Below are 24,604 nucleotides of genomic sequence, written 5' to 3'. Positions count from 1 at the left end.
TACATAATTGCTGGAATCAAAGTTTTTCACGTTTGTTGGAATCAAAATAATTATTAGTTATGATTACAGTACTTTAATATATATGGACGAGAGTGAATGTTCAAATGAATTGAATGAAAAATTTCTTTGTTAATTGAGTTGATTAATCATATTTTATCATTCTAACTCAATTTGAATTTTTTTGAATCGAGTCAAGTGAAATAAAATTTGAGTCGAGCCGAATCGAGTGAAATTGTTCAAGTTAAATTAAAAATTAAATATGTCAAATTAAAATCTTGTTACAATATAATTAATTACATATTATAACACATAATTTTGAAAACTTTTTCAAAGTAAAATAATAATAATAAATATTTTATTACGATAAACTTGAATCATTAATTAACTTATTTAGGTCTCAAAATTATTATTCTAGACAATTTTAACTTTCTTTATACATTTTTAGAATTTTTAAAAATATAAATTTTGAATTTCTTTTTTGTAATTTTTGTTGAGAAAGAAACCAATTTGCTCATTTTTAAACTTGACAGTGATCAAAAGAGTATTTATACCAATCTATTATTCAAATTATTTGAGTTATTAGAATTGTAAAATTTAACTCGATTTGAACTCGACACTTGAATTTCTTTTTCGAGTTTACTCGAATAATTCAAATAACTCGATTCAATTAACTCAAAATTTAAAAAATAATTCAATTTTTTTTGAATTGAATCAAATTTTATTCAAAATTTATTGTCAACTATTTAAAATTTAAACAATAAAATTTAAAAAAAAATTTGGCAAATAAAATGCTGATGCATTAAAAAAAATATTGAAACAATATCACAACCCTAAGTCTGCCATCCAGCTTTTCACCTGTCAGGTATAAATGCAGTCTTTAAACGGTGCCATATGGAAACTCATGAGGAAAATCTTTTATTTTTGAAGAGAATATTATTTTACAATAAATAATGGTTAAATGTTCCAACAGCAACGATAACTCAAAATGATTAATTTTCTCGAATCCTACCTAATTTTTAAAAAGATAAATATATTTGAAATGTAATTATTTATAAACGGGCAAACCATTTCCAAATATACGAATAATATAATATTATTGAATATCAATATGTATAAAACAAAAGTAAAATAAAACCCAACCTAAGCCTTTTTTTAATAATATCTAAAATTTTTATTAATTACGAAAATATTCTCTTCTAAAATCATTTACGTAAATGACCCATTTGTTATAGTAAAACTCGATGTTGATGTTGCTATTGATGGTACCACCCCTAATAATTATCTAATTATTGTCCGGTTTAATAAAAATAATAATTTTTGAGTATCGTCGTGCCATTGTCGGCACCAGTATGTATAATTGTCCGCCCCGTAAAAAATATCAGTATTCTGGGAGAAAAAGAAAAAAAGGAAAAAAATATTTTAATGGGTGTCATCGTTGTCATTGGCGGTACCACTATTTTTTTAAAATGTGTCAAAGCTTTTGTAAAAAGGTTTTTCTATGTTGTCGTTCTCCTTGGCGACACCCATAAGAAAAAATAATATTTTAAAAAAATAGAATTTTTTTGGTGTCGCCCTTGCCATTGACGGCATCGGTGTATTTTTTTGTTAGAAAGTTTGATTTTTTTTTGTGTCACTGTTCTCATTGGCGGCACCAAGCTATTATTTTTCCATTAAAAAATTTATGTTGCCGCCAACCTTTTTGGCTACAACAATCCTTACATATACTATTTTTTTTAACATTGTTGTAACTGTTCAACCGAAATATTTGTGAAACATTTGTGTTTAGTAGAAGAAAAAACAAAAAATATTTTGAAGATGAATACTTAATGATTTTGTTGTACATTCTTTTCGATGAAGCAATTGTAGAAGGTGACAATGGTTTTGTATTTCAAGATCAGCAGAGAGTAGGTATGAGATTCAATAACACCGTGAAGTCAAAATAAATGAGCAGAAAGATCAGTGCAAAAATAGCTCTCCATTGTGAAAGGGTGATGTCAAAATTATTCTACAAGTTTCTAATTTCAAGAACACTTAACAAAAAAAAGAAACGAGCAATTGCAAGAAAAACAAGTGTCATATCTATAGAATTAAGTTTTGCTAATTATCTCCCTTGTAAACATTCATTAATCAAGCAAATCACTCAATCACACACAAACTCCCTGGCAACGACGCCAACAACTTGTCAGCGCACATTAGGGCTAATAATCAACACAAAACAATCAATAATCTAGCGGTATACTGCAAGTGTAACAAGTCGGGTTGTAATATTTTTAGTGTTATAATAGAACACTCGAGTATTACAAGGATTGAACCCAAGAAAATTCGAGGACTAAGTGATTTGTAATATCCCAAACTCGGTCTGGACGTTACGGTTAGATTGTGGAGGTTACACTGTACATGAAAACAATATTACTTCATTTTAGCAAAACTCTTAAACTCAAAAGAAATCATGTTTGAGTAACCCGTTGAAGATGTACTATTTTTTTTTTGAAGACTCGTGAGTACGTTTTTGGAAAAAACAAGTTTAGAAAACACAAGGGAAAATAAAATTAGGGAAAACCAAAGTTTTAAATTTTTTTCAAAATAAGATCTTGGTTGTGATATCTAAAGTAATAAACAATTAATCAAAATTATACCTTTTCAATTCATTTAAGATGAACGCTTTGACTGAGTAGTCTTCTCCGTTGTTTTCAAGCTCACGTCTGCAGAGTGTGGGCTCGCTTCAAATCAGAATTTTTTTCACAAAAATTACAAGTGGGATAATTTAATAATTTCTCTAAGCTTTTGAGTAAAGTTGTAAATCAAAAAATATGGACCTAAAATTTTATTTAAACTTGTCAATATTTACAAAATACTAACTCAAGTCTATTTTAAGTCCGTCCATATTAATTTTAAATTTTTAAAATATTTATATTATTTTAATTTAATATTTATAATTTTATATATTTTATTTATTAATTTTTTTACATAGACATATTAACATTATTTTAATGTTCCTACATTAACAACAATCTCCATGTCAATCGAACTAACACTCAATCAACTATTTTTAAGAGAATAGTTAAGAATTGTAATTGATAAAAATTTTAAAGATTTTAAAAATATATTTTTATTAAATAAAAAATCAAATATAATATAAAATATTATAAAATGGAATTACACTTTATTAATTAAATACGTCTAACAAATTAAAAAAATCGTATTTACTATTTATTAATTATGCATATTTTAGGAATGGTATAATGTATTGACCCTAATAAGTTGCTTCAAATGCAAATTACTTCCATAGCTAGCAAGAAAAAAAACAAACATTCTTAATTGCCCATTTAAATGCATCCAACTGTTTGTGCTTAAAATTAAAAATAAATGAATAAAAACAAGGCAAATTAAAGCATTGGCTTATACAATGTGTATGAAATTAATGCTTCATAAAATTATTAGAGTGAAAATTTTGCAACATCATCATGAATGAGGGAAGTTTAGATATTGATATACCCATCCATATTCTTTAATTGTAATTGAATATTGGATACCAAATCTTTTAAATACCCTTTAAACAAATATATAAAATTTCACCAAAATCAATGGGATTTAAAAAAAAAAATTTGATTGAATCTTAGTTCTATTGATATGTGTATTGCTGTCGATATAAGAAGACGTGGATTTGAGTGAGCTGAAATATGTTGAAAGGTTTAAGGAGGGATTATGGATAGTTCTAGATATTAATAGATGGAGTAATACGGTTTAAAACTCGTGTTAAATAAGTATCGATAAGAATTTTAATTATTGTACTATTCAAGTCAAGACCTGAGATTAAACAATAGATATATTAGGTTAAAATATCTTCAACTTTCTATATATTTAGAATTTAATTTTTATTATTTAAAATGTAAATCTAATTGTTAGAAACCTTAAAAATTATTCTGTTAAATTGAGGTTTATTATAATATTAATTTTGTTATATGACTTAAATGAGTATTTTTTTTAATTTTAAAATGTTGTACAGTAAATTTAACAAAGGAATTTAATAGTATTAAAATTTGAAATTTGTAAAGTAGAAAATTAAATTACTGAATACCCGTAGGATTAAATTTTAAATGTATAAAAAGTACAATGACTTCAAATACAAATTAACCGATATATTAACAAATAAATGGGATGCAAAATAATATTTAAAATTAAAGAAAAATACATTATATTTTTTATATTTTCTACATCAATTTTATTATATATATTCGGGGTTTCTTGAAGAGATATAACGTCGTTTTTAATGTTCAAACTCACAATTTTTTCGTTAGGAAAAAATTGTAAATTCTAATTCTTATTCTTATTTTACTTTTGGTTTCTTGTTTCATCTCATTGATTAAGTGAAGTTTTAGTTGCGTGATGAGCGGCAGAGGAGCTTTCAGCCAATGCAAAGCATGTATCCATCAGAGCTGGCAATCAAACTCCTCCCACCTATTAACCTAATTTTGAAAAACAATGTTTGCCAAAACAGATTAATAAGACATGGATTTTAATATAAAAGAAAAGCAGCTTGAATTTTAGATCGATTGATATTAGTATTGTTGTCAGTACAGTAAGACGTTAGTTTAACTGCACTAAAGCGCGTTATCCTCTTATTTATGGGTTAGGAGGGACTATGGATAGTTTTAAGCATTGTATCAAAAAGAACCGATATAATCAGAACCCATAATAAGATTATTAAAAAAAAAATTAATTGAGAGGGGTTGCTAACGCCAAGGATGGCAATTGAGAGGGGTTGATAGATGTTTTACAAAAGCAATAGTATAATAATTTGTTTCATCTTTCAATTTTATAAAAATTTATTTTAGTTATTTATTTAATTTTAATGATTGAGCTGTTATTTTTAAATAAAAATTGTCCGAGGTGCTAATTTTTAACTTTATTTTAATGTTTACATTTGAGTAATATTATATATTTAATATATTATTTTATGTGTTATAATTTACATAATATAATATAAGGTATTATAAACTTAAAAGTGAGTTGGATTAGGCTAAATTCGAGCCTTGAATGTTCAAATCTGAGCTTGACTCATATTTTAAACAAGTCTAACTTTTTGTAAAAACTCAATTTTTAAATCTAATAATTTTACTCAAACTTTCTCCAATTTCAATTAAACCTTTAAACCTAGACGAATAATCTTATCGTAAACAGATGCAACACATTTAATTCATTCACTTCCCCCAATTTATAATGAATAAAGAGAGAGAGCAGTGGTTAAATGTTGGTTTGTCTTTTTCATTTATTTTCTTATTTTTGTTTCTCATATTTTGAATAAAATTATTAATGTGGGTTTTCTATGCGTTAGGCACTTGGTATAAATAATTGTATATTTATATCAACAGTACCTATCATATTGGGGTAGCTAACACCAAGGATGGCAATTGAGAGAGGTTGCCATCACTGTTTTGCAATAGAAATGGTATAATAATTTGTTTCATCTTTCAATTTTATAAAAAAAATTAGTAAAAATGGACCTCAAAATCTCCCACATGCATCAAAGTTTGTTTGGCCGAACCTCCCATGCTCCAAAAATGGAGTTTCTCTCGTCCAAGAAGAAGAACATAAAAAAAAAAAAATGTTTTTCCTTTCTTTTATTTTAGTTATTACTTGTTATCTAATTTATTAATATTAAATTATATCATACAAATTAACAAAAGAATAATCACCAGCTGCCCACTCATATATAATACAGTTTATTTACCATATTAGTCCATAAATTTACTTTTCATAGCATTTAAATACCTTTAGTTAGTAGAATTCAACTTTTACATTTTTTACGATTTAGTCCTTTTACTTAATTAACTATCCAAACATTAAAATTTCTTAACTAAACTTTAATACAACCTTAATAGCACTCCGTAAATATTTAAAAAATATTTATGACTCAGTTTATAGAAACGAGGTCCTGATACATTATTTTTTAAAACTATTTTACTTTAGGGTCTTACCACTTGAATTTAATAAATCATTTATATAACATAAATTGTCATATCAAAAACCTTTTTAAAACCATATTTGACTCGTAAATATTAAATAATAATATTACGAATTTACTCGTCGGATTTGTGGCCTCAAAACCACTATTTCTGACACCACTGAAAAACGGGCCGTTACAGTATTCATATAGGTAAGTCATCCTTCAAATTATAAATCTTTGAATCATAACTTGTTTAGTGATTTTGATAGTTATAATATGTATTTGAACTTTGAATTGAACTATGCAATTCACCATGTTGGGATTTTGGATGACAGGGAACACATGTAGTTGAGTTATTATTGAATGATTTATTGTATTACTTCAGTAAGATTTATTATTTTCATACGTCAACTTACTAAGCTTTAAATGAGCTTATTTGATAAGCCATAAAAGTAACATATTTTAATCCCATTCTTAATACATTTTTGGAAGAATTCTTATATAAATTAGTGAATTTGATGCTCCTAATCCTTTAATTTCATGTTTCTATACTTAGGTGAGCATAGGGAGCCAAAGGAGAGGAAAACGGGCCAAAATCAAACAAAACGAGCTGTTTCAAGGATCCACATGGCCAAGCCAAATCCCACACGGGCTGGCCACATGCTCACACTGGCTAGCCACACGCTCACATGAGCTGGCCACAAGCCCATGTGCCAGCCCGTGTCGATATCGCTCCTTGTTTCCAAAACATGTGGAAAAAGCCAATTTTTAGGGTTTTTGAGCATTCTAGAGTTTATAAATACACACTAGAAGAGGACCTCAGGGGATACGCAGAGTAGAACGTAGAAAAGACTCGAGGAACGCCAACAGATTCAACTTAGAAGCAGCATTTCCTTAAAGACTAAAGATCTCCATTCAATTTCTTTAGAAGTTTTTGGGTTTCTTTATATTTTGTTGTTTTCCTAATTTTGAAATAATATCCTTCCAAGTTATGAACTAAATTCCCTAGATACCTAGGGAAGATGAAACCTAAGACGGATCTTATTATTTGATTTTCTAAATTACATGATAAATATTTGTTCTTGATCTAAATTGTGTGTACTTGTTTCATGTTTTAATGTTTTCAAGGTATTAATTCATGATTGATGTGCTTATTCAGTGGAGCAAAAGTCCCTGTTTAAGAGTAGATCTGACATAATTAAGTAGAGTTGCATGCAATCCTAGAAATAGGATGAAATAAATCTACTGGGTTAGAGTCAAATCTAATAAGGGAATCCATAGATCGAATTAATGCGACAATAGAGGTTTTAATTAGAAAGAGATTTTAATTAATCAACCTAGAGTCAGTTATTTTTACTTTTAAAAGAGATATTAATATAATTTAGGGATTTCTATGGATCAAGGCAAGTGAATAAATCGTTTAATTCAGATTTAGAATAATAAGTGAAGTCTAGGTGGATTCTTTCCTGGGTACTATCTCTCTCATTGGTTTATTTGATTATTTTCCTTCTTTATTCTTTATTTCATCTTAGTAATGAGTTTAGTTAAGATTAGGTTAAAAATAATTTCCACAATTTATCGCCTAGATAATAAAAAGATAGTAATTACTAGTACTTTTAATCCTTGTGGATATGATATTCCTGACTCACCATAGCTATACAACCATTCGATTGGTGCGCTTGACTTTGTCGTATTTTTGTTAGTTCGTGAAGTCATCAAGTTTTTGGCACCGTTGCCGAGGACTAAGAGATTAGGAACACTTGATTTTTATTAATTTAGGCAAATTTAATTTTATTGCATTTTATTTTTTATTTTAATTTTTGTTTTCTAATTTGTATTTTTTTTTTTGCTTCTGGCAGGTTCCTTTAGTTTATGACTAGAAGAAACCTGTCAGGACCACTCGTGCTCGACAGTGAAATTGAAAGTACAACTCGTAGAAACCGTAGAGAAGCAAGGTAGAGTCGACAAAGTACAGTGGAAGAGTAAGAGGACGTTACTGAGGAGATGGCTGAAAATTAGAAAAATCAGCTACTTCCTATAGCTGCTGCAAAGCCAAATACAAATCCTGCTCCTCATGCTATGTACAATTATGCCAAGCCCACTCTCACTGGGGCTGAATTGAGTATTGTTAGACCTGCTATAGCTGCAAATAATTTTGAACTAAAACCTAACACTATTTAGATGATTCAACAATTTGTTCAGTTCGATGGTTTGCAGGATGAAAACCTAAATACTCATTTGGCAAATTTTCTAGAACTCTACGACACTTTCAAGATAAATGGCATTTCTAACGATGCCATCCGCCTTCGGTTGTTTCCCTTTTCATTGAGGAATAAAGCTAAAAAGTGGTTGAACTCATTACCTCGAGGTTCTATCACTACATGGGAGCAAATGACCGAGAGATTTTTACTAAAGTATTTTTCGCCAGCCAAGATGGCAAAGTTGAGGAATGATATCTCTTTCTTCATACAGATGGATTTAGAAACTCTATAAGATGCATGGGAGAGGTAAAAGGATTTATTGAGAATGTGCCCTCACCATGGGTTACCTTTATGGTTACAGGTTCAGACTTTCTACAATGGGTTGAACCCCTCAACGAGGCAATTAATAGATGTAGCCGCCGGTGGTATTTTGAATAATAAAACACCTGAGGAAGCTTATGAGTTTATAGATGAGATGTCACTGAATAATTATCAGTGGCAAGTCATAAGCCAACAAAAGCAGCCGGTGTTTTTAACGTAGACGCGGTCACCATGTTAGCAAACCAGGTAGAACTTTTAAGTAAGAAAATTGATGGTTTATATGGTTCTATGGAGGTACATCCGGTGATGCAATATGATACAAGTGGAGGAGGGATGAATAACCCAGAATGCCTAGTCTACAACCTTACCACAACGAACGAACAAGTCAACTATATAGGTAACAATTTCAGACCTTAGAATAATCCTTATAGTAATACTTACAACACAGGTTAGAGGAACCATCCCAACTTCTCTTGGGGTGGTCAAGGAAATCTGAGACCACAACCCCGTCTTGGCTTTCAACAACAACCTTACCAGTAAGAGAAAAAGCTGAACCTTGAGGAGATGTTGACGAAGTTTATTTCAGTGTCAGAAGCTCGCTTCCTAAACACCAAAACATCACTTAAAAATCATTAAGCATCGATTCAAGGGCTCGAGAATCAAATAAGCTAGCTGGCTAAGATGATTGCAAAAAGACCACAAGGTAGCTTGCCAAGTAATACCAAAACTAACCCAAGAGAACAACTTTATGCAATTACTGTCAGAGATGAAGAAGGGTTAGTTGAACTGAAATTAAAACCGAGACAAGAAATTGTGGTAAGTAAAGGTAAGGATGAGGTAAACCACAGTGAACAAAAACTGGTAAGTAAAGAGTATAAACCTCGTGTGTCATACCCCAACGCGAAGAAGAAAGACCATACTAACGAACAATTTAGTAAATTTCTTAAACTTTTGAAAAAGTTACATATTAACTTATCGTTTATTGAAGCTCTTTCGCAGATGCCCAACTTAGTTAAATTTTAAAGGATCGTTTGGCAAATAAACGGAAGTTAGACGATTTGTCGCACGTGGAACTAAACGCAATTTGCTTAGCCATTCTACAGAATAAACTACCCAACAAATTGAAAGATCCAGGGAGTTTTACTATTCCTTGTTTAATTAGTAATTTAAATGTTAATAATGTTTTGGCTGATTTAGGGGCGAATATTAATGTCATGCCCTATAAAATGTTTAAGCAACTAGGTCTTGGGAAACCTAAACAAACTAGGATGAGTATTCAATTAGCAGATAGAACAATCAGATTCCTTAGGGGTATTATTGAAGACGTACTCGTCAAAATTGATAAATTTATTTTCCTAGTTGATTTTATTGTTCTAGACATGGATGAGGATAGTAACATACCTTTAATCTTAGGATGACCCTTTTTAGCAACTGCTAGAACTATTATAGATGTTGGTACAAGTGAGTTGATACTTCGTGTAGGTGATGACACGATTAAACCCCAAGCTAGTGACTCTGCTAAGATATCTAGTGATCAAAATGATTATATGAGTTCTGTTAATATGAATAACATTTTGGCTCAAACTTCTTTGCAGGAAACCCCTAGAAAGAATGTGATGAAGCCACCTTCCAGTTCATGTATAAAAAATAGAACGGCTCTTGAGGAACAAAGATTACAAATTGATGAACTAGATGAATGACGAGCACATGTTAAGAAAAAACCAAGAATAGACGATTAACCAAAGCAACGCTATGATGAGCATAGGGATGGAAAAAAGTAATTTAAGGTCGGGGACAAAGTATTGTTAGATGAAAAGGACCCTTGAATTGCCACTTCAGAGTTTAATACAAACGGAGCGACTCCTTTCACGGTACTGACTGTTTTCCTATACGGTACAGTCGAGGTAACTCATTCTAAATTTGGCACTTTTAAGGTAAATATTACTCAGCTCAAACCATATGTTGATAATAGAATTGATAGTAAAAAAGAGGAGTCTCGACTCTACGAACTATTGTGATCGTGCAAATACGAGGTAAGTCAAGCTCAGACTTTAAATAAGCGTTTTTCGGAAGGCAACCCGAGCGTTAACATTACTAATCTACTAATTTCATGATTTTTTTAAAAATTAATTAATTTAAAAAAAAATGTTTTTAAAACCCACAAAGCCTGGACACACGGGCATGTCCCTAGCTGTGTGGCTCCTTTGACTTAGTTTCTAAAATTTGAAAAAAACGACAGTGAGTTACACAGCTTGGCGACATGGCCGTGTAACCCACATGGCCTGGCGACATAGCTGTGTAACCTACACGGCCCTTGGACACACGGGCGTGTCCTTGGACGTGTGGACCCTGAGACTTAATTTCTCCAAAAATCGACAGAGACACGGCCTAACAGAGACACACGGGCGTGTCCTAGGCCGTGTGAAAACTAAAGCTAAATTTTTCAATTTTAAAACAAGTTAGAGAGTTACACGGGTAAGGCACAAACACTATCAGGCCACACGAGTGTGTGGGAGGTTACACGGGCGTGGGAGAAACGAAAGAAAGTGCACACGGCTGTGTGACACGGTCGTGTGAACCACATGGCCTAGACATACTGGCGTGTTTGAGGCCATGTGAAGACTGGGCTTGATTTTTAGGGGCACACGGGCTAGAACAAGGGTCGTTCTAGGTCACACAGGCGTGTGACATAGCTGTGTTGCCCAACACGAGCCTCACACGACCATTTCCCCTTTTAACCCCCAAACCTTATTTTTTTTTTTTACTTTTACTTTTGTCTTCTTCTTCAAACTAATTTCGCCTTAGTTGCTGCTCCCATTTCCAGCCATTCCTCTTACCACTGTCCTTCCCCGTCAGTCAAACTCCAACCTCCTTCTATCTAACTTTTTTCTTCACCGGCAGCACTCAAGATTCATTTCCCTTTCCCTTCCCCTCTCAAACCCGTTCGACAGCCATCTTCCACTCTCCTCCTTCCCTTCGAACCATTACCGACGTAGGCCACTCATCAGCCCTCATCGCCGCACATTCTCTCTCTACGATCTTCCCTTGCGCCCTAGCCCCATCTTGCCTCTACTACCACGCCCGCACTAACCCTTTCCCCTTTACCCTTCCCCTTATCGTGCGCACAACCTGAGTCAACTCAAATCGCCTCCGTTCGGCCACCATCCCCCGTCGTCTGACCCGTGCCCCTCTGACCACTACCACCTACTGTCGGTTTCCCCTTTTACCCCTCTAATTTCCTTAATTATTATAATTATTATTAGTATTATTATTATTATTATTTCTTTATTATTTTATTTTACTTTTTTTACTTTTATTAGTTTTGTTACTGATTTATGATTATTATAATTAGTATTGCTTTCTTGATTTATTCATTCCTGGTTAGTTCATTGCTTTACTGCTAAGTCTATTCTTAATTAAGTTTTGTACATCGAAAATATTTTACATTTATTTTTCTTATTGTTCATTCTCTTTTTGATTTGCTTCATATTCTGCTAACCTATTTATCTTTCTATATTGTTTATTCATTTAGTTTTCTATTCAGTCATAACATTCTCCTTATAAGTCCATTCTCTATTTTAGTTTAATTGTTGAGCTGAACTTGGATGATTATTCCTTATTTGCTTGCCTATTATGTTCATTCGTCAAATTGAATTTCTTGATTGCTTTATTGTAGGTTTATTATGACGAACACTCGTAGAAAGTCTAAAGTCCCTGTCCTCGGTTCGAAAAAACGAAAAGGCCTCGACTCGACCTCTTCCTCGAGCGCATCTGTCGAGATCTGCCACCCTTATCTTTGATTTTTGACCAGCCCACAGGAGGATCTCTTTCAGTTTCTTAGACAGCGACCACTTGGTCTAGGCTGCTGTATCGATTGGGCCGCGTTGGAGCAGGTCCGCCTAGCTGACGATGTTCGCGCCTTCATTACTACGGCTCCGTAAGACAGATTTTTTTCCATCATCGAGCCCACTTACATGGAGCTTATATTGGAGTTTTGTGTGACGTTCCTCATGCAGTAGGTTATGACGGCTCATGACAAGCCAGGCACCATCACCTTTTGACTTAGTTGTTTGGTGTGCTAGATGAGCGTTTCTAAGTTCAGTGTAGCGATGGGGCTCTATACTGAGGAATTTATGAGTGCCGAGGACTTCCTTCATCTTCACCGATGCATTCATTACGCCTCATCTTACTGTTAGACTGAGCTTACAGTGATTCAGACACCATATGACGTGAGCCACTCGAAGGCGATGTCTCTCTCTTTGGCCCTACGGTACCTTTACGCACTTCTAGCTCATACTTTGACTGGTTGGTGAAAGAGCACAAGAGTTGTTAGTACTTATGATGCCTATTTTTTATGGAGCATAGCCACTGAGCATGTCTTTGATTTGGCTTACATCATCGCTCTCGCCTTTCGCCATCAGACTGAACACCACAAGAAGGGGCCCTTCTGTTTAGGCACTTACGTGACTTGCCTCATTTGACACTTTGGTTTCCTCGACACACCGAAGTAGTCCTCTACACTCACGCTAGTCAGCCAGATGTCTCTTCAAGGCATCTCAAGCATGATTTACATGAGGATTATCGAACGGCATCGTAGAATAGATCCTCCTCAGTACTGATTGTTTTATTCTGATGATCAGAATGACCCCGAAGACTTCGCTGATGATGTTCCTCCCTATCACGAGGACCCACCACAGCCTACACCATCGAGTCACCGACATGTTCCTTCTATTGCTAGCTTTCGATGAGTCTCTTCCGAGGAGTTCACTAGTTTCCATCAGTATTGTGTTCAGAGGTTTGATAGTATTGATGTGACTTTGTAGCAGGTTTGTCAGCACCTTCATATTGCTCCTCCAGTGACACCAGTTCACGACATTGATAAATCTGATGATAAAGACCAGGTGGTATGACCAAGTCTTTGATGCCAAAGCTTAGTATCTTCTGTTGAAGCAATATAGGCTGAATGTGTGTCTCCTGACCAGTTGACTTCAAAGCATTTATCGGTTATAGTGACTGTCATGAGACTTGATCCATTTGGAGCAGTGATTTGGCACTCTTGGTCCTTGAACATAACTAAGTAGCCTTATTCTAGTAGTTGAAAAATGCTGAGAAGGTTCCTGTCAATCTGAGGTACCAGCAGCATATTTGTGATGACTTTGTCTCCTGTAGAAGTGCATATTAGCACATCTCCTTTTCCTTCAGCTTTGATGAACTGACCATTTCCAATTTTTACCTTGGTTTTGCAATATCTGTCCAAGGTTTTAAAAATGTTAGCATCTGGTGACATGTGGTTGGTGCAACCACTGTCTAGCAACCACCCTTTTGAGCCTTTGCTTTGACCAGCTAGACATGACACAGCAAAGACCTGCTCTTCATGGTCACTACTTTCTTCAGCCACTCTAGCTTCTTCACTCTTGTTTTATGCTTGATTCTGCCTAGGTCTGCCTTTTTCTTTGCAGACCCTTTCAACATAGCATTTTTTCTTGCAATGTTGACATAAGGCATCTGGTCTGAACCAGCATCTGGCCTCTGGATGACTAGGTCTTTTACAAAATCTACAGAGTCGATCTCCTCCTCTTGCCGCATCAGGCTTAGGCCTACTTTTCCAGTTCTTCTTACCTTTATAGGTGAGGTCTTGAGGTTGCTTTGGCCTTGGCACGAAAGCACCCTCCTGGTGCTCCTCCATTCTGCTGGCTCTCCTTTGCTCCCGAGCATAAAGAGCATTGATAAGCTCGATTAAGGAGATGCTTGCCGTGTCTCTAATCCTCCAAGGATGAGATTTTTGCCTCATATCTTTCGTGCAATGTTGAGAGCACCTTCTCCACAATTCTTGCCTTACTGAACCGTTCTCCTAGCAGCCTTATGCTATTGACCACAGCCATTATTCTATCTGAGTACTGCTTCACTGTCTCTTCTTCCTTCATCTTCAAATTTTTAAAATCTCTCCTCAAGTTCAACAACTCCTGCTACCTTGTTCTTTCAGTGCTTTGGAACTCCTCCTTGAGCTTGTCCCAGGCTTGTTTGGGAGTCTCACAAGCCATGATTCTGGTGAAGATAACATCAGAAACACAGTTCTGAATGCATGACATGGCCTTGTGCCTTTTGGTCCTCTCATCTGCGTGTTGCCTGATCTGAGCCACTGTGGGGGTGGCTCTAAGTGGAGCAGGCTCAACATCTGTGTTGACAACTTCCCACAGATCGAAGGCCTGCAGGTAAGTCCTCATATTGACCAACCAGATATGGAACCCTTCATCATTAAAAACTAGTGGTGCTGCAGGAGAAAAACCTGATGAAGCCATTTGATTTTAAAGTTCAACTACAACAGGTCCTCTAAGATAAAAGCTCTTGATACCAATTGTTAGAACTTGGAACAAAGAAGCAAGCAAAAAATGAGAAGCTTGTGCAGCAAGCTTCGTGGCTTGGTGAAGAAACAAGAGCAAAAAATTACTTTGAGAACAAGAACATAATTGAAAAACAAGAAAAAATGGAGCATAAAAGATGAATGAGATCTGATAAATTTTCATTCACTTGAACAATGGCATAATGCCAATACATAAACCAAGCTTTTTGCTTGTCAAAATCAACATAAGGTCAACTAATCTACACCAACTACCACTAATACATTGGAACTTACAAAACTAAACTCCTACACATAAGTAAAGCTGCTTAACAGCTCAATCACATTAGAAATACATCAATCTTCTACCTAATATAGTTCAAAATGAACCAAGATGAATTACATTGAGTAAAATAACAAAAAGAACTAAATGAAACAGTAACAAAGTCCTCAGCAGCTGCATGCTTGGCTCAAGCTGCCTAGTCTGCTGCTAGCTGCTCCTTGTGTCACATGCTGGCAAACTTCAACAGTATCCAAATCCGAGCTGTGTCAAAAAACATTCGACTAGTATATTTGGGTATGATGATGGAAATCTCGAGGGAAAAAATTCAAAATACTAATGTTTTGGTTGCTTATTCAATTCTTTTGTTTCTACAGTCTTTAAAGAAGGAAGCTGACCAATTGAAAGCCAGACTCAAAAACACTGAGGCGATCACTAAGGCAGCTAAGAGAAAATACTACGAGGAAACCAAAAAGTTAAGCGAATTGCAGTACCAGTTCAAAGCTGCAAATGACATCCAACAAGAAGCGTATGTGCAGTTGCAATGTTTGAAGAAACAATCACATGAGAAGGTACTTTTAAATTCTGTAAGCTTAGAGTGAATGAACATAATCGTGTTGGACATGTAATCCTATCCGAGACTCATAGACAAACCTGCATTTTCGTTCTAGTTCTGATTCAATACATTGCTGTTCAAAACTGATAAACTAAGATAAAGATATGCCGAAGCTACTCTTGTTTGAATGTTGCAGAACAAACACTTTTGGCAGTACAAGGATGATTTAAATAAAGCGGATGAGTTGGCTTGGAAAGGGGATAAAGTGGCACTCCAAAATTTTTGTATTAACCAGGTGAGGTCATTCATTTTTTTTTATTTCTTCCAAATTAAGAATTTTGTACAATATTTGATCTAAACAGTTGATGGCTCAGGTGGAGAAATTTATGGACTTATGGAATAACAACGATGAATTCTGAAAAGAATATGTTAGATGCAATGAAAGGAGCACGCTTTGGAGACTGAGGACATTAGATGGCCGTGTATTTGGTCCTGGTGAAGTGCCTCCTGTAATTCCTCGAGCACTAAATGGAAGAGCGATCGTGGATCATACAATGTCCGGCTTAACTTTGGAAGATCGAACACAAGAGTTAGTGGCGGTGGCAAAAGCTGAAAAGGTACTTGCGGAAAAGGTTGTGGAGCAAAAGAAGTTTATGAAATCTGCTCCTCCAGAAAGTGTTTCGACAACTGCTTCTAATGGGGATAAAATCGAAGAGGCTGAAGAGGAGAAGACGAAGAGAACAAAGGAGCAGGAGGAATCGGACAGGAAGGCAGAAGAATTGAGAAAGGAAGAGGAAGCTGCTAAATTAAAGGAGCAACGCCGGTTCGAGGAGATAGCTAAAGCTAAGGAAGCACTAGAAAGGAATTACAGGAAGCTGTAGAGCAAAAGAAGTTTATGCAATCTGCTCCTACAGGAAGAGAACAGAGAAGGAGGAATTGAGCAAGGAAGAGGAAGCGGCCAAAAGCTAAGGAAGCACTAGAAAGGAATAGGCGAAAGGCGGAGAATGCCCAAGCTCGAGAGGCTAAACGACTAAACCACCACAAAACTCCCAGCACTGCCAACATAGGTAGAAAACCTCAATAGAGGAGTCCAAGCACGCAACTGCCGAAGAAGGCTCCATCAACACCAACACCCGCCCCTGACGTCGCCGGTGGCGGGCATCTCATCTGGGGTTGACAAAAATATTAACGTCGCCTGAGAGATTCAAACTTTCGCAAAAAATCCCATGTACTTAGCAGGCACATGCCTTAACCACTCGGCCAAGGCGATACTGATTTATCAACTATTAAGATTAGAATAACAAATAATTTTAGATGCTGTCCAAGCTAAATAGCTGAAGCTACGTGTAGGAAGAATAGATGATCACTTAATATTCAGCCAATAATATAAAGATTTAGTTCTAATACAATAATATTATCTACCAATAATTGGGAAAAGGGCAGTCGACCTCGGGGTTGGAGGATGGGGCCAAGGTCGGGATGAGAGGTGGATGTCCAAGGTTATTACTATGTTCTTAATGGGTTTATTATGATTTTGGAATTTTAGAATTTTGTTGGATGTTATCCTTATTTTATTGGTTTTATTTGGGTCTGAATAGTTCGAAGTATTGATGTTGTTTTGGAGTATAAGTATGGTCAATTTGATGTTAGTTATTGGGTTAAGGATGCATGTTGAAAGGAAAATGTTTTAGCATGAATTTTGCCCTGTTTTTCTGTATTTTTGTCCATTTGTATAGAGATATCAATATTCAGGGTATAAGTGTTGATACCTCAGTGTTGGAATGACCGTGTAGGAAAATATTAGCTCGATTTGGTATCGATACCCTTTCATGAGAATTGATACTCGAGATAAATATATCGATACCTGTACTTGAGTATCGATAAAATGTTTGGATTCAAGATTTGACAAAATGTTAATTTGGTATTGTTTTGCTTATTAGTATTGATACTCATTTTACAAAATTTCAATACCTTAGTTTGTCTATCGGTACCTACGTTGATTTCTTTGAAATTTTGCTCAATGGTCCCTAAACACATATTAAACTTTTTCTGAGGTTGTATGATGGTTTAGCCGCAAACAACTCTGTAAATGTTGTAAATTGTCATGAAACTGATCTTACTTGAAACTATGTGGGCCCGTGATAAAGTTTCAATAGTGATGTAATATCTTGTAACTCGAGTTCGATGACCAGATCAAGTGAGGGGTGTTACATTAACCAATTAGTGGATTGAATAAAATCTTAAAATTTATTCATAAAATTATAATAATTTAAGAAATTAATTTTTATTACACCTTAATTTATCATACAAATTCAGTTGAATAATTTCTAAATTTAATTATGATAACTTATTTATTTATATGATTTATTTTTGAGGAATTGATTAAATTAAAAATTTCACAATTATATAATTTTAATGTTTCAAAATGGAGTGATAATCATAACCTCTAATCATCACATTCACATAATTTTCTATTTATTTTTGTTTTATGATTTGAGAATGGGATGACCAAAATGTTAAAGAATCAAAACACCGTAACCTTATTTAAGAATATAATTAATATTACAAACTGTGATGTAAGATATCAAACGTTCCCAAGTGTAATTAAAGCAACTAACTACAGAATAAAAAATGGATTAATTGTGCAGATAATTACAAACAATTACACACAAATCCAATTTTTTTATGAATTTTCACACGATACAATATTTAAGTTTAAAATATTATTTTTATATGGTAATAATAGTATTTTAATTGTATAGCATATATATTTTTAGAAGTGTTTTATGGAATATATGTTATTTTTAACATATAATTGTATATTAATTTGCTAATATTGTTTAAGTGATTTGAATTTTGTTATTTTTTGATTTATTTAATGATAGTTCTTGAATTGCATAACTATTTTTGTTTTGATGTTGAATGTTCTGTTTAGAGCAGTAAAACTTCGTAACCCTAATCTGGTGACAAAAACGGATTAGGGGTGTTACAAATCTTGCTCGGATTAAATAGTTAATTGGATTGCTTTCCTACATTTATAATATATGAATAACATGTTCATGATTTTATCCGAATGAATAAGCAACCAAGGCACATAACATCATTAATAGAATTTTAACAATCTAAGTTAAAAGAATGCAATCAATCTAACAACAACAGCATTGAGTCATATTAATTAAATTGAAAGCAAAAAAAATATTTAGCAATCATGTTCATCAATTCATAACAAATTAAAAAGTTAAAAAAGGGAAAGTAACTAGAAGACAAATCCGTTGTTTCTCCGTAGCTCAGCTTGAGTTCCTTTTCCTCCTTCGTTCTGCCTTGCTTCTTCACATAATTGCCTTTAAGAGGTCAAATTTTGCTGCTCAAAGAATGTAAGAACCCAAAATTCATGGGCATCGAAAAAAGTACATTATCAGGCCTCTGACTTAGTAAACTGAATTAATAAATACTTATTAGGAGTAATTAGGAGTCAGTAGTGTGCTTAATTAGGTTTTAATTTGGTGAATTTAGCTTAATTAAGAATAATTAGGAAAAGGAATAAATTGAATAAGGGTAAAAGTTGAATTATAGATTAAAAGAAAATATAAAGGGCGAAATGGAATTATGCCATAAGTAAAAGGTGAGGTGGCAAAGATTAAACAAAAATCTAAGAATTTTTTGTTGGAATATAATTAGGTAAATAAATTGTTTTAATTATAAAATTATATTAATTAATTTAAGATAATTATATTATAAGATTTTTATATGTTAAATAGAGTATGATTATGACAAGTGTAAGGTGATAAAATATACATATGTAATGATAATATTTATACAATTGTAATATTTTATTTAAATTGGTAGATATTTATTATTTGCTATTATTAAAATTAAGAGATATTTATTAATTAAATAATTATAAAATAATATTTTCATGTGATAATTAAATAAAATTATGACAAATGTCGGTGATGATATTGGACAAATGTAAAACATGTGTGTGTACAATTGTTATATATATAATTGCTATTAAATAGATATTTATTAATTAAATATAATATAAATTAAAAAAGTAAAAAGAAATAAAGCATAAAATAAATAGAAACAAAAGAAAAGAAAAAGGAAAGAAAGCAGAGAAGCATTTGAAAGTTACAGGAAGAAAGAAAAAAGAAAAAGTAAAGAAAAAACTAGGGTTTGGAAGCTTAAAGTTTTAATAGGTAAGTCAATTAAGCTCTTTTTTACTTAATTTTGATATTTTAAAAGCTTTGAAACAAGGTTTTGATGTAATTAAGTTTAGGTTTTGGAAGTTTATAGTTTTTAAGAATGGTTCATGTTGGACAAATTGTTGAATTAGGGATTTAATTGAATGAATTTCAAGTTAGAATTGATAAAGGGATTAAATTGTAAAAGAAGCTATAAGTTTTGTGTTGTAGGGACTAAATTGAAAAAAATTCAAAATTAGAGATTTATGCTGAAAATTTATTCAAAATTTGAGTAGAAATAAAGTGTGAATTGAGTTAGGAAAGTAAGTGAACTTAGTTAGGATCAAATTGAGAATGAGGAAGAAATTGAATAGAAATTCAATTATTATTGTAAACTTAGTGTTGTAATTAATAGTATAATTATTTTAATTTTCATTGCTAATAAAGAACTCGAAGCATCGGCACAAAAAGGAAAGGAGAAGGTCGTCGAGGAGTAACTGCGAAATCTGGGTTTATATTACTATAATTCAATCTATTTACTTATTTATTAAATGTTAAATTAATTTATGTATGTTATAGTTGAATTGTATGAAAATTTGATTGAATAATGAATATGTATTGAAATTGAATTGCATGAGGATTGAAATGATATAGTGTATTGAATTGAGTTGAAATTAAATTAAGAATGAAATTGAAAGTGAAAAGTGATACGAAATGCCCTATTAACTTGTCGGGATGAGTCAGATATAATTGGCATGCCATAGGATTCAGAAGAGTACGAGATTTATCGGCTTTGTCGACCAGGCACTTTATGTGTCGTATTTCAGGCACCTCATGTGTCATACTAGGCACCTCATGTGTCATATCAGGCACCTTGTGTGTCGTTTCATGCACTAATGTGTCGTATACTGATCAGGTACTATGTACCATTTTAGGCACAATGTGTCATTCTGGTGTGTTTGGGTTGGAATCCGTGTATCCGTCAAAGTCCTGGTTTATTAATAGGGTGAATAATTGAAATGAGAAAATCAAATGAATTTGATCAATTGTACTACTGAATATGAGAAAATTGAAATTGGGGATTGAAATTGAGATTGAGAATGAAAGCCATGAACTTAATGTTCATGTAGTGATTGAAAGTGTTACATGAGATATGTGATTGAAATTGAAGAATAGTTAAAAATTGTATTGTTATTGTTAATTAATGAAAGTTTAAAAAATGAATGGATATTTAAGAAATTGAAAAGTTACATGCTTGATAATTGTATTCCATTATTGCTATTATAATTTGAATTATAGTAATACCACTGAGTATGGAATACTCAGCGTACGGTTGTTTTCGTGTGCAGGTTGATAGGAGTCCAGTGTCCTGATCCAGTATCCGGATGATCCTGACTCCAGCATAAAATTTTGGTGATGTTTCCTTCATTTAGTGAAAGTGGCATGTCCATAGGTATTGTAAAGGTTACTTTATAATGTTATATAATTTTGTTTGTAAAGAAAGGTATTTGGTATTTTGATGTTTAAACTAGTGAAATGGTAGAAAGTTGTTTATGGTATTGGTATTGAATTAAAATGGTATGAATGATTTTTATGAGCTAATTAGAAATGATAATAGGGTTATCAATAATTAAGTTATTAAGTCAGTATGTCAATTATGATTTAGGTATATTTGAGTATGTAAATGCATTGGTTGAAATATTGGAATTGGTTTGGTTTCGGTTTGAAAATTGCAGGGAGGTTACAATATTATAAAAGGACATATTTTGAGTCCACACGGCCTGGCACATGAGCGTGTGGCCAGACTGTGTGAGACACACAGCTAGTACATGGATGTGTGAATTGGCTGTGTGTCCCTTGCATACTAAAAATTGAAGTCAGAATGGCACACGGGTAGGGCACACGAGCGTCGTGTGAAGGACATGGCCTTGAACACAGGCAAAACTACACTAGTTCCAAATTGAAAAAAATTAACCCACAAGGGCTAAGCATACAGGCGTGTGGCTTGGCCTTGTGAAATCAATTTGTAAAGGAATGGAAGTCAGTCAGTTACACGGGTAAGAGACATGGGCGTGTCCTAAGTTACTGGGGCCGTGCTGAGCCACACGGCTAAACAACATAGGAATTTATAGGGTCACACAAGCGTGTCCCCTATCCACACGGACGTGTGAGCGCTGTATATGAGAAAATTTTTTTGAAAATTTTCAATAAATTTCCCGAGCACCCGAATTGGTCTCGTTTCACTTCTAACTTGTATTTTAAGCCTCAAGGGTCCAATTAAAGGACTTTATGAATATATTTATTTATGTTTGCTAATTATTTGTATATTTATTGTAAATTGTCCAAATTGACTAGTAATGCCTTGTAACCCTATTTCGGTGATGATTTAGGGTTAAGGGGTATTACAAAGAACTTCTAAAATGCTTCTCTCAAACTCTTGTATTGCTCTCTCAAATGGGAAGTGAAAGAATGAAGAATGGGAAAAGAGATGGTGAGTGGGGGATAAGTGAAATGAGTGAATAGCTAGGGCGATTTATAATTGTAGAGACCAGCTATTTTTAGTAAATGAGAGCCTTGAAATGAGTGAGTGGATGACTTTTGAAATTTTTGCTTGATTCATGGGAAAGAAACATTGAAATGAAGAGGGGAGTTGGATGGTCACATATGGGAATTTTGTGGTTGATTTTCAATGTTTCATCAAGTCTTGGATGGTTGATTTGGGCACCTCTATGGATAGTTGGGACTTCTCCTCTTTAGTGGATGGTTTGGGATCCTATCTCCTTAGCAGGCTATCCATTTTTGTTGAGCCAATTCTTGAGTTGGGTCAAAAGAATTTCCAAAGTCCAATAAGCCTTTAATGGGGTCCAAAGATAACCATATATCAACCCTCTTCTACATGGCTTATGTTGTAGAAATGCTATAGTATTGAGCACCGAAAGGGTGAACTCCAAGACTATCTTTTCTTCCAGTACATCAACTGTCTCAAAAACTGCAATCATGTGTTTTAGTATATAAAATGATCAAATTAGCAAATTCATCTTAGTATCATTCAACAGGACAAAGTTGTCATAAAAATCTCAAAATTTGTTATCAAACATTTAAAATTTGCATGAATTACTAGTTTAGAAGTACTAAAGATAACTCTATATTTTAGGGTTACCAGTTAGACAAGAGAGGCGACGGTAAAAAAGGGAAAGAAACAAGAGGTCGAAACAACAAAGGCATATTGACTAGAGGCAAGGCCATCGACAATGGTGGCTTGGTTCGATGACGGAGAGCATTGGCAGTGAAATGGCGGTCAAGGGCTTTAAAAACAAAAAAAAGGTAAAGTAAAAAAGAAGTGGGAGAGAGAAAAGAAATGTGGACCGTTTGTGGCTTCTCTGATTAGTGTCAACATCGGAACAAGCAGTGACAACATCAGAACAAGCAATGACGACACAAAAGCAAGGTGATCAACGAAGGAGAACCCCAATGCTATTATTTGGAAATGAAGGAGAATGAGGAAAAGAGTTGACCAACGCCATTATTTGGACCGAAGAACAAATGCCGGAGCGCGGCTATGGTGCTTGCTGGTGACAGCTAAGGTTGGGAAAGAGAGGAAGAGCATAGGAAGAAAAGAAAGAAATAAAATTGAAATAAGAAAGAATAAAAAAAAAAGGAAAAAAAGAAAAAAAGAAAGTGAAATAGAAAATTAGAAAGAGAAAATTGGATAAAAATGTCGAAATAAAAAAAGTTAGGGAATTAAGTCGACATTTCCTAAATTTGGGGAAATAAGTCTATTTTGGAGAGAGAAATAGAAAACGCATCTTGGGAAAAATCTTTTGTACAAAACATATATTCTTTTGACATATTAGCTTTTTTTAGTCAAATGGTCAAATGTTAGTAGTTTTATTCTTGATTGTTTGAGTTCAATTTCTCTTTGATAAATATATTGTAGAAAACGCTTTTCCAGGACACATTTTCAATTTCTCTCTTCAAAATCATCGACATATTTTCTTAAATTTAGAATTATCAGACAGCACGTAATCAATAAGGTACTAATTTTGGTAGTTGTAAGGGTGTTATAACCCTTCCTACGCGTAATTGACTCTCGAATCTATTTTTTCTTTGAATTTCAAAGCATACCTAAAAATTGTCAATTTTAGGGAGACTTTAAAATTTCTTTATAAAATGTGATTTTATAGGTAATCGATCACAAATATTTAGTGACAACTCCTTTTTTTTTAATAAAATTAATATTTTTCTTAAAATCAAAATTTCAATATTTTAAAATAAGCCTCAAGCTGATTTTTCTTTTTCAATTTCAATTGGAAGATGACAATCAAAAGAAAGACAAAAATCTTCTTTGGTGCTTTACATCTCGTCTGAAGTATAGAGAATAAATACAATATTTAGAACTATACATAACTCATCCCAACCATTGAATAAGAGGATAAATGCTCTTTAAAATGCTCAAACCTGAGCTAAAACTATATCAACTAAAATTAAATTTGAATAAAAATTTATTAAATGGACACAAAATCTTCAATCCAATTCAACTAATCGAATTAAACTCATTTTACTTTTAAATAAATATAATTTTTATGAATAAATAAAATATATATTCAAAATAAGGAAAATGTTATAAGATTGAAGTTTAATGTCAAATTAAACTCATTTATATTTATATTTATGTTCATCTTATTCTTCCGTATTATATCAAAGTAGTATATAAAAATTAAAGTAAAAAAAATAAAGATCAAAATAATATACGTAGTAGAATAAAAAGTGAACACGAG

The 24,604-nt window shown here is 33.1% G+C and overlaps 1 protein-coding gene and 1 non-coding gene across 2 annotated transcripts; one reads left to right on the top strand and one right to left on the bottom strand.

Moving 5' to 3' along the window:
* Positions 1-8,386: 8,386 nt before the first annotated feature.
* Positions 8,387-8,493, bottom strand: LOC128293608 (small nucleolar RNA R71). The gene has a single exon (XR_008283788.1). It is a non-coding gene; the product is annotated as a small nucleolar RNA R71 (small nucleolar RNA).
* Positions 8,494-14,858: 6,365 nt separating this feature from the next.
* LOC108451482 (proton pump-interactor 1-like) lies at positions 14,859-16,523 on the top strand. Its single transcript, XM_017749168.1, has 4 exons — positions 14,859-14,891; positions 15,464-15,658; positions 15,839-15,942; positions 16,076-16,523. The coding sequence occupies exons 1-4, from the start codon at positions 14,859-14,861 to the stop codon at positions 16,521-16,523; spliced, it is 780 nt and encodes a 259-aa protein (XP_017604657.1).
* Positions 16,524-24,604: the final 8,081 nt, after the last annotated feature.

The sequence above is a fragment of the Gossypium arboreum genome, chromosome 5 (genome assembly GCF_025698485.1).
Source record: "Gossypium arboreum isolate Shixiya-1 chromosome 5, ASM2569848v2, whole genome shotgun sequence".
Taxonomy (NCBI): domain Eukaryota; kingdom Viridiplantae; phylum Streptophyta; class Magnoliopsida; order Malvales; family Malvaceae; genus Gossypium; species Gossypium arboreum.
Note: the sequence above shows the minus strand (reverse complement) of the source record. Positions and strands in the feature narration are given on the sequence as shown.

Excerpts from the sequence above, each read along its gene's own strand:
- LOC108451482 (XM_017749168.1), top strand. The coding sequence starts at position 14,859 with ATGAGAAGCTTGTGCAGCAAGCTTCGTGGCTTG. Across the intron at positions 14,892-15,463 it reads GCAGCAAGCTTCGTGGCTTG|TCTTTAAAGAAGGAAGCTGA; the intron begins GTGAAGAAACAA and ends TTGTTTCTACAG. Across the intron at positions 15,943-16,075 it reads TTTTGTATTAACCAGGTGAG|ATGCAATGAAAGGAGCACGC; the intron begins GTCATTCATTTT and ends AGAATATGTTAG.